The sequence below is a fragment of the Limulus polyphemus genome, unplaced genomic scaffold (assembly GCF_000517525.1).
Source record: "Limulus polyphemus unplaced genomic scaffold, Limulus_polyphemus-2.1.2 Scaffold2979, whole genome shotgun sequence".
Taxonomy (NCBI): Eukaryota; Metazoa; Arthropoda; class Merostomata; order Xiphosura; family Limulidae; genus Limulus; species Limulus polyphemus.
Genome location: NW_013668589.1, coordinates 49,908 through 60,815, shown reverse-complemented (window position 1 = coordinate 60,815; position 10,908 = coordinate 49,908). Strand labels below are relative to the sequence as shown.

General features: G+C 29.8%; 2 protein-coding genes and 1 long non-coding RNA gene across 3 annotated transcripts in view; 1 reads left to right on the top strand and 2 right to left on the bottom strand.

Moving 5' to 3' along the window:
* The window catches only part of LOC106468358 (ras-related protein Rab-34-like), a gene marked incomplete at its 5' end in the record, with an annotated part of 4,975 nt that extends 2,193 nt beyond the window's left edge, over nt 1-2,782 (bottom strand). Inside the window, 5 exons of the mRNA XM_022396699.1 lie at nt 243-333; nt 800-930; nt 1,485-1,549; nt 2,374-2,475; nt 2,721-2,782. Of these exons, the coding sequence (XP_022252407.1) occupies nt 243-333; nt 800-930; nt 1,485-1,549; nt 2,374-2,475; nt 2,721-2,782 (451 nt within the window). The remainder of the gene's footprint in view (nt 1-242; nt 334-799; nt 931-1,484; nt 1,550-2,373; nt 2,476-2,720) is intronic.
* A 1,393-nt stretch (nt 2,783-4,175) lies between these two features.
* Nucleotides 4,176-6,895, bottom strand: LOC111088005. Its single transcript, XR_002612630.1, has 3 exons — nt 6,796-6,895; nt 6,040-6,153; nt 4,176-4,269 (listed from the first exon to the last, which is right to left on the bottom strand). It is a non-coding gene; the product is annotated as an uncharacterized LOC111088005 (long non-coding RNA).
* Nucleotides 6,896-8,332: 1,437 nt separating this feature from the next.
* LOC106468357 (clustered mitochondria protein homolog) overlaps nt 8,333-10,908 on the top strand; it is a 51,191-nt gene continuing 48,615 nt past the window's right edge. The window contains exon 1 of the mRNA XM_022396698.1: nt 8,333-8,464. The gene's annotated coding sequence lies outside the window, so the exon portion shown is untranslated. The remainder of the gene's footprint in view (nt 8,465-10,908) is intronic.

Below are 10,908 nucleotides of genomic sequence, written 5' to 3'. Positions count from 1 at the left end.
TTTTTTTTTTTTTTTAGTATATAAGGCTTCAGGTATACAAATTAATCTATCTTTACAGCTGAACAACTGGCATTAACAAATCACATCAGACTTTTAAATTAATAATAATTAATTAATTAATTAATAATAATTCTCAATATTCTAACTAAATTTAGATATTTAGGTAGTAATATTTTTTTTTTTATCTAATACGATGTATGTAGACTAATTTCATCTTCCATTTCCTACTACTACTAACTAACCAGTTTTTGAAGAAACAGTCCAATACTCAACATTCAGGGACTTTGCCATGGCAATGGCTTGTTTTTCAACCATATGATAAACAGGTTCACTCTAGAGTCAACATGAAGTTACAACAATTATCAACACAGTTCCTAGCCAACCAAATATTTCATATTTGAAATAAATATAAAATGACAAAAAATAACAAGTATTTGGATATTTGAAATATTAAAAATTAAATGCAGTTCATTAGTAAATCAAAAAACTTGAAGTAAGGAATGAATATTATCATACTTATAATTGTTAACTGCTAAGCCACAGTAATCTTTAATGAAATTATAATAATGGGAAAAGCAAGATCTGAAAAAAAAAGTTTAATTATTTTCAAAAAACACTGTGTGGAAATAAGAAATGGCTGAATTATCATCATTAACTCTAGTAACTTTATCCTCAAATATAAAATATTTATTTAATTATCAGGATACATGATATAATTCATTACGTAATATTTTTTAAAGTTAGATCTTGAGCAATAACAAATGGCTGGTAAACAAACATTAAAAAAACTGAAACCTACCACAAGATCTCTCTTAGTTCCAACTAGAAAGACCAAAGGCTTTTCTTTGTTGTTCTCTAGAGTTTCCTCTAGCCACACAGGAACGTGTTGTAGACTGAATGTGTTTGTTACGTCAAACACAATCACCACAGCTACAATACAGAAGGTAATTAATCTTACTTACTGGGTGTTCAAAAACAAGCTCCTAATTTGAGAAACTAAGATAAACTTAATTTAAGTAACTTTCTTTATTCTTCACTTTTAAATGAGTTACCAATTTAAGTTTTGACATATAATGTGATATCTTCATCATAATATGATATCTTTTTACTTACCTGTGATATTTGTATTTTACACTGGCCAGCTAACACGTTTCCTTGTCTGCATTTATCTAACGGTGTTCAACTAACACGTTTCTTTCTCCGATTTGACTTTTCTTCTCCTACACCACTATGTTCGAGACTTGTCTTGCCCTCACACCTTGTTTAGATTTTTACCTTTTAGTTAAAACCTTAACTCTTCCCAATAATTTGCAATTGACCTCTAGGAACATTAATCCATATGATCTAAATTCACCAATATCTCGACCAAGCAGAAGGAAGATTGCTTAATCTTTGAGCACCCCTGATGATTAATGATTTCTTTATAGAAATGTTATATCATTAAAAGAACTGTCAGATTGATTAACTAGATATAGGTAACTTACCTTGAGCTCCTCTATAATAAGCTGTAGCTATACATTTAAACCTTTCTTGACCAGCTGTGTCCCATCTGATTGACAACAACAAAAAAAGAGAATTCAAGTAACTTTAATATACTTCTTTTAAACTGCTGTATATATGTATATATATATGTATAGGAGAGTTAATAACAATGTAATATACTATAATCTTACCTCTTAAAACTTTATAACTAAACATGTAATTAACAATGTATTAACCAATGTTTAATAGCTGGAGGCTAAGTCATAGTTTTCCAGTCTACAAATTTTCTTACGAAACTTGTTACGATAGCAATACAACATTACCAAACTTGTTACGATAGCAATACAACATTACCAAACTTGTTACGATAGCAATACAACATTACCAAACTTGTTACGATAGCAATACAACATTACCAAACTTGTTACGATAGCAATACAACATTACCAAACTTGTTACGATAGCAATACAACATTACCAAACTTGTTACGATAGCAATACAACATTACCAAACTTGTTACGATAACAATACAACATTACCAAACTTGTTACGATAACAATACAATATTACTAAACTTGTGTTTGTGGGTAAACAAAGATATGAATCAATTTCAGATAATCTGGTGATTAATGGGAAAAATTAAATAAGACTATTGTTTGATTACTTTATGCTAAATTAAACTTTTTTTTTACTTGTTGTCTTTACATCTCCAAGCGGTAGTCAAATGTATTCAAACCAACAGAGAATGAGTTTTGACATCATAAATATCTACAACATACCTAAAGTAATGTCATAGTAAAACATTACATATTGATAAGATCTTACAAATTATTGCAGTGAATGTTAATAATTTCAGCTCAACTGAATATCTTTTAACTTTGAAAACTTACATTTGCAAGTGAAACGGTGTATTTAAGACATCAAATCTCTCCACCTCAAAGTCAACACCTATTGTTGATTTATAGTTTGAATCAAATACTTCATGACAAAACCTGAAAGAGAAATTCATGAAATTTGCAAAAAAAAAGTTAAATAAATGCTGGAACAATTAACTGGTATTTTAAAACCTTAAAATTGTATAATGTTAACAAATTTGACACTTGTGGAAAAGGAGTTTCTAGTGTACTTTGCAATGTTAAATACTGTCCACCTTAAGAACAAAAGATGGAGTTGTCCAAAGGCACTATAATGTGCACACTGCTTTTAATAACAAATGTAAATTAACAAGAATACTTACCTATTAACTAAAGAAGTTTTGCCAACTGCCACATCCCCAACAAAAATAGTTTTGGTAAATTTTTAACCTGAAAAAAAAAAAGTAAATTGTTTTTAAAGATATTAACACTTTAGTATAAGTCACTAATTTTTAGTATTTACAAACTCTGAATTTTAATCTCCTAATCAGTTATAAGTTTAACTTCTAGCTTTTAAATGTTAAGTTCATGAAAACAAGATTCCAAAATATAGAAATTTAAATAAAATCCTGCCTCAAATTGTACAAGTTAAATTACTGAGGCATCTCAAGAAACTTTTTTCTTCCGAGATGTTGAAATTCTCCGATACGTGCAGTACTCTTTAAAACAAAGCCTATTCTCAGTCATTTATTTTGATGTCTTTTTTTAAACACTAGGTTTGTGAAACTAACTTTTAAAAGTTAACTCTTCTAGTTATTATTTTTATACTTTTAAGTGAGTTTACAAGTTAATTTTTGGTATGTGATGTGTTAACTTTATTAAAGCTCTCCACGTTTAGTACTCGAAAGTAGTAACTGTATTTTTCCAGTGATTAAACCCCTACGTGTGTATTACATTAGTTTACTGCTATAAGCATACTATGTACCATAAGGTTTACATGTCACTTCCCTGTAAAACAATACACATCTCTGTATTAAGCAAGCAGACAATTTACCACATTCCATTAACACCATTAGCTAAAGAATGCACACACTTGGTTAGTTTTTGTGTTTAATGCACACACTTGGTTAGTTACTAAATCATCCACGAGCAGTTTTGACATCATACACAAAACTGGTCAAGTGGATTTCTATAAATATCTTTCCAGCTACACATCCTGATGATAGTAGTGCCTATTAGTTTTACATCATATCATGGTAAAGGATGTATGTATAACCTTGTCTCAAATTCTGCTTCCCAGAGATCTAACCTATTCAGTTAGGAAGGAAAGGATCAAGTTAGATCCTTGACACTGAAAACAGTTTATTGATGCTGAATATCATGCTAAATACAGATAAGTAATATAAAATATGTAATTCCCCTCTGAACATTCTAGCGTGTGTATATAAACACACACCGATACATGCCCTATCACACGTGTTTATGTTCACATGGTAGAATGTTCAGAGGGGAATTACAATTACACGTGTGATAGGGCATGTATCGGTGTGTCCTTCTCTATACATTTTACTACGTGTACATAAATACACACCAAGATGCCCTATCACACATGTAATTCCTTCTCTATACATTTTACTACGTGTACATAAATACACACCAAGATGCCCTATCACACATGTAATTCCTTCTCTATACATTTTACTACTTGTACATAAATACACAACAAGATGCCCTATCACAGATGTAATTCCCCTCTGAACATTCTACCATATGAACATAAACACACACATCAATATGTACCCTACTAACTATACAAGTAACCATATGCTAACGGTCTTACCCTATCCTTATTGCTCTCTCTGACTGACATACAGTTTTAACTTTCCCATCAAAATCCATATCAGTATATGGTGTTGCATCAGGTAAGAAGGCCTAGAAAATAAAATATAAATTTAAGTAATATACTTGATATGGTTCTTCATGAAGAGAAATAAAATAACAGTGCATTTTGATGCTATTGGAGTATCTTCTTACAAATAACACAGTTAACAAACATAAAATTTTTGTGTTATAATTATGGTGAATATTTTCTACTCATGAACAGGAAGAAGTACACAAAACTTACTATAGTAAAGTACGTTAGCAGTGAAAGATATGTAACAAAAACAGCCTTACACAACTGACCCCCAAAATACACTGTAATATGAAACTTTACTTACAAAATTTAAATTTTGTGTCAAATTAACATTTGTACAAATTGTATATAAAAAAAAAAGATTACAAATAAATAAATGAAAATGTAGTTTTTGATGTAAAATTTACCAAGTTTCACAAGTAATACGACTGTTTTAGATATAAAGAAAACAAAAAAAACTTCATTGTACATTTTTCTCTACAAAAAGAATAACTTGGTAGATAAGGTAATGAATCATGAAATACTTATGAACATAAAGCAAAAAAAAGTTTTTCAAGAGTCTAAAGGTAAATTAAACATTTCTGTTTCACTAAAATGTATTGACATGTTAGAACAAAATGTTAAGTGTGAGTGTATTGCCTAACCACCCACAAATGCTTTAGTGAAAAGTAAGCAAACATTATGCTTCTTACTATAATGGAGCAATGGCTTGGCCATCTATCTATGTGACCAAAATAAATACAATGGTGCCATCTGCTGAAATACAACAAGATCTGAATGCCAGAAGTAGTGATTGAAGCTTATGAAATGTGGAGCCATCTATTGATTGACACCACAAACCAAAATCCACAAAATTTCACATTATTCAATGGGTATTCAAGATTCAGAGAAGTAGAAAAATAACTGTGGTATGAGCAACAACAATAATTTCTTTACAACAGAAAACAATTTCAAATAAAAGTACTCTCCTCACTTTCACTAGGGCCATATGCAAGGGTTTGATTGTATCTTTATAGATTTAATCTTTAAATTTAGTAGTAAAAACTGGAGTTCTTAAAAAAACTTATTTTTTCAACAAAGGGTAGCATCTATAATATATAAAAACATTACAGTTTGTATCAGTAAAACTTATGAAAATTTTGAGGTCCATACATTGAATCATTTTGATACACTGAGTTATGTACAATTTAAGAGCACAATTCAAACACTTTTTCCATGCAGTACTTCCCACAATAAAATACTTTTTGTAGAAAATGTTCACTTTTTTACAATGATGTACAAATACTACGATTACTAGTAAATAGCTACCTGTTAGTTCAACCAGTTCATAATATAAACACAGCAAAATAAAGCAACATTACTCACATTGCATCAGTTTATTTATGTGCTGTAAAACTAAATTTACAATAGTTTGGCTCTTAGTTCACCTAAGAATCATCATTAAGTCATGTTTTGTTTGATACATTAAAAAAAAAGATACACAATGAGATAAAACTCATAGAATTTTGTTTTTTAACAAAATAGTAAAAAATCTATATTAACACTTAAATACTTCAGTTTATGCAAGTTTGGGCTTGTAGAGAAATTTAAGTTTTACTACTCAGAAATATCTTTCTCCTAAATTCTAAGCTCGTCTGTTACTTCTATTTATATAAGTATCAACTGAGATCACTGGATATGGTTGAAACATTATTATTATTATTATTTATTTAAAATATTTATAACAGTGTCATCTCACCAGTATTATTTTTTTTTCCCGAGGAAACCTTTTCTTTATAGAAACTTACCAATGGGTAACCATAAATTATCCTGTCTGGTGCAGCAGCATGTCTCATCATTTTAAAACAAGCACTCTCCTTCATGAAACTTGGGCTGTTACTTCAACAGTTATAACAAGAAACCTATAAACCAAAATAATTATATTTCTACATATACAAACAATACATAGAAATAAAACAATGGAATACAAGTTATACCATACCTGTCACTAACTCATAATGAATTGCACCATCTTTACGAGAATAACAATACACAGGTGCTTTCAGTTAAATACTAAAAGTATTATTATATTAGAAATACAGTAGATGAAATCTGATTCCACTTTACAATTTCAGTCTAATATCCTCTAACTTCTAAGGCTAAGCTGAAGCCAGTCCTTCTCTTAGCTTTTTTTTTAATTTGCAACAACAGTAATACTAATAATAATGAAACAAATACATTATTATTATTATTACTAATACTCAAGTTTAGAGCTTAATTTGACCATAACATTTTTTTTTTTCTAAAAAATTGCTGCTTACGAAGTCTTTCAAGTCGAACCATTGCTATAAGAACTGTCACTGTCACCGATTGTGTGGTACTAATAGTAATACTAACTACTAGTACTACTATTACTAATGATGCTGATAGTGAAGCGTACTGTTAGTTTTTTCGTTTTTGGCTCAAGTAGGCGTAGAAATTACAATTAAGTATAGTAATCTAAAGCTTGAGGTTAGAAATGAAACTGTCTCCAGGGGAAGGTAAGTTAGTTACAAAGAGTATACCTGGATTATGAAAGGCAAAAAATAATGAGTTCAACGCTCTTCGGATATCACATTCACAGAAATGATTCTACTTGTTATTAAATAGAAACGGTCACGTGATGCAAATAGTCGCCCTCTGTAAAAATATTATATCTTTACATCATATTATATTCATTGTTGTGATACTTTGAAAACGACACAACCATTTAAAGTAATATGACTGCATATATATATTGGGAAATAATTGTAATCCCCAGTCTTTTCTAGATTGTAAACTTATCTTTTTAAGTCATAATTATTATATTATTTTTTTCTCTAAAATACTACGTGGTTAGAACACTAAGGAAAATAATCCTGTCTACATATAAATAACGATTTCTGTATTAGTTTCATAACTTCTAATGATTAACGTGAAGGATAAATTTTACACTCACACACATACCTAAAAAAGTTAATATAGAAATATTTTTAATAAAAATAAACGCGTACAGATGTTTATCTTGGTAGTAAATAATTCAGTCATCCTTCCTACACACGTCATATTGTATAGACGCTCTTTCTTCGTTATAATTGAAGCTGTCTTATACCTAACAAGTTCGACATATCTACTTTAGTTTTGAGAAAGCCATCGATGTAATTTCTGTATCACCCCTAATATCTCTTCTGTCTATGTAATTTTTAATCCAGTATGGTTTCCACGCGGATCCTAGCGTCTTTCTTTCGTTAATGTAGTTCTTTTCTTTTTAGCTATTCCCGGCTGTTTACTATTTGAATTCAGAATCGTTGATAAACTCATAATATTTGCTAATAACATACAAAATAAGAGGTAAAGTATAGCAATATATTTAATGGCGTTGTGCCCATAAACTACGCCCCCCCCCAAAAAAAAAGTTTTACCATGCACTATTTTAATAATCCGAAATCCATTTATAAACATTTTATTAAATATGTTCAAAAAATTTGTCTGTATCGGAAACCAATAAGTTAATCAACGTAACAATGGAAATGTAATAATATGAAAAGTAAAAGGCACCCCACTTATTTTTGTTGGTATGATTATTATTATTAACCTACCACTGATGACAAAAGTACTTTGTAAATCATGATTTCTACCCAATTATCTGGAACCTTAGCATGTTTGCCTCTAAAGTGTTTGCTTCATAAACAATCAAATGATAAATAAATATAATGCTTTTAGTAGAGCCTTCAACTATCGTATGCACCCACATATAAATCGCATCCAACCATCATATACTTAATTTGCGATTAGTTTGAAGTCTAGTGTGGTAAATATTACTTTATATTCATATGGCCAAATATCTGTACTAACGTTTGACATGACAATATTTGAGCATTTCCCAAACATTACTGTTTTGATTGATTTCGAGGCAAAATAAATAATTACCATATGCTTTTATAATACCGGTAAAATAAAGAAAATGTTTAAGTAAAATATGTGCACACTCGATCTGCATCGCGTCTTCGTAATAGCCCTAAATAAACGCATGCTCAGTCTCAGTAGTTATCCACGTGAGGTAGAAAGGTCGATGTGTATGAACTGTGGAGCACTTCACAGGTTGACTGTTATGAACAGAAGAAGTAAATAGGTCTCGAAACTTCAGGAGGTTTCCCGAAGGCTACCAATTTAGTTACATTAGGACGGCAAGAGTGGAAAAATCATCTCTTCTAAGTGAGAGAAGTTGTTTTAATTTCAATTTATGCTACAAATATGAGACGTTAAACATGCTCTCTTTTCCCCCACTAAATATTTCGTGATTCCCTATTTTCCTGAAAAACATAATGCTGCACTCTGGGGCCGCTTTGCCCTCTTATACTTCTACGTTATAGCGCTTATTTCAAAAGGGTTTTATATTAAATGTTTACCTGTCTAGTATAATTTATAATATAACTATATCAATATGTTTGCTGTATTATGTGGGTTTGGTATTATTACTAAATGAAGTCCTTGTTTTAAAAGAAAACAAGAATCTAAGCTTAATTACAAATAATTATCGTTAAATTTATTTACAATTTATAATGTGGTATATATATATATAATTTATATTATGAAATATTTCATAATTAATATGGTGCCCTGTAAAATTAACTTCCATACAAAAAAATCTGCTAATATGCATGCATCTTGGTACTTCTTCACATGTGTTTATTTATTTTAATTTAGTGTACAATGAGTTGAAATATTCTATGAAATAACTTTAAAAAACGAGCATTTTTATTGTCCTTATTTGATAAAAACAATGAAATGTTGTGTAGGTTTTTTAACTTTGCAAGTTTTGTAAAAAGGGATGAAATTCTCTCCTCTTCTAAAAACATGGGTTCCAAAAATGCTTCAGTGTATACTGATTTCTTGTAAGTTTTAATGTGGTTTTAGCCAGACTTTGGAATAATGTTTAGATTGTGAACTGATATTTATGGTTTGGTTTTTCTCCCATTTAAACTAATGCAGATTGCTTTCTTATATTTTAATGGGAATTCCAACACACACTCGCATGATTTGTCATTTTTTAACATTGAACTTTATTTTCTCAGTTAAACAAATTTTCTACATCTGTGTTCAATTCCGAGTTTTGAAAGTATTAAAAATGTTTTAAAATTTAAAAGGTATTTTTCTTTGCTGCCTAATATTTCTTTACATAGTATTAAGAACTATTTTATTATTTTTTTAGATTTTTAAATAGGATGTACAGTTGTTTTATTGCTTAAAATACTGAAAACTTAATTAAAGATTAAGATTAAAGATAATATAGCAATAAATATCTTTGGTAATTGAAAAATATATAACTCACTTTTTATTTTAAAATACCATAAATTCTTTCTTGTGCACAACGATGATTTCAATGAAGAGACCTGACAAAATATATTTTGTAAATATTTTATAATTCAGATGAGTACAAAATGTAAACACATAGTAGTAAGTTTTATACTTAAAAATAATGACTGTTTGTTTTCATACGTGTGTCTGTATTGACTCTGCCATCCACCTGAGATATAATGGCCAGTTGAGTAGCCTTCTATACTGCCTACCTATGTGACATTTTCACAGTATGTTTGTTTTCTCACCTTTACTGGGAAAATAGTATTGCATCCCACTAAGCTACCCCACGTGATGGGGGACATGTTCCTTGAGTCGTCTCTATCTGGTGCTATAATTTTAGGAAAGAGCTCATCTTTTTAATTTTTTTTATCTACACTGCCCCTTCCCTCATTATCACTGCGGGATTCTGACTCTGGCAAAACATTCATTGTTGAATATTAAGTTTTTAAGGACTTATTTTAGTTGTATCTGAAAGCTTTCTAGATATGACGTTATTTTATCATGGCGGGAATTTATCTGGGTCGCTTTGGTATTAGAAATAACATACAATCACCTAGAAACATTTGTATTTGACTGAACCTCAAGTTTTTCAAAAAAGATTATACAAAATTTCAAATACTCGAACATAAAATCTTCAATAATTCTAAAAACATTTACTTTGTTTCAACAATTTGAATAAAATGGTAACGACATGTAAAGTGTAAAAATTGTTATAATAACAAGAAAGACTTAAGTTTAATTGGATGAGATGTAAAAAGTTTTTACAAGGAATAAGCTGCAATAAGATTTTAAAAATTATAATATAAATGTTAGAAAAATATCTCGGACAAAAGACAATGTGTATATGCATTGCATTGATTATATACAAGACACAGGGGAAGTTTGAAACTTGTCTGTTTATGGTCTAATCATCATCAGATCAGTTTAAATTTTGGAGTACGTGTAGAATCATAAAATTTTCAGCCTATGACAATTATGATCTATGAAACAAGTGTTTGGTGTACTGCTGTAAAATGGGTAAGTCAGTCTGTTTCTCGCAGGGGCAGCTGCATTTCTCACACTAAGCATCTCTTCTGTTAGTGTAATAATTACCTAACGACTTGCTACCAACTGGCTTTATACGCTCTTCCGATGGGGCTCTTGATGATGCGTGGTATTGCTGGTTCGAGCTGTTTGTTAATTTTTGTTTTTATTATTAATTAACATTAATTCAAACCAATAGCTTTATTTATTATGATGAATTAACTTGAGTAGCTAGAATTGGCTACGAAACGATCCTCAAAATACTCGTGGCTACA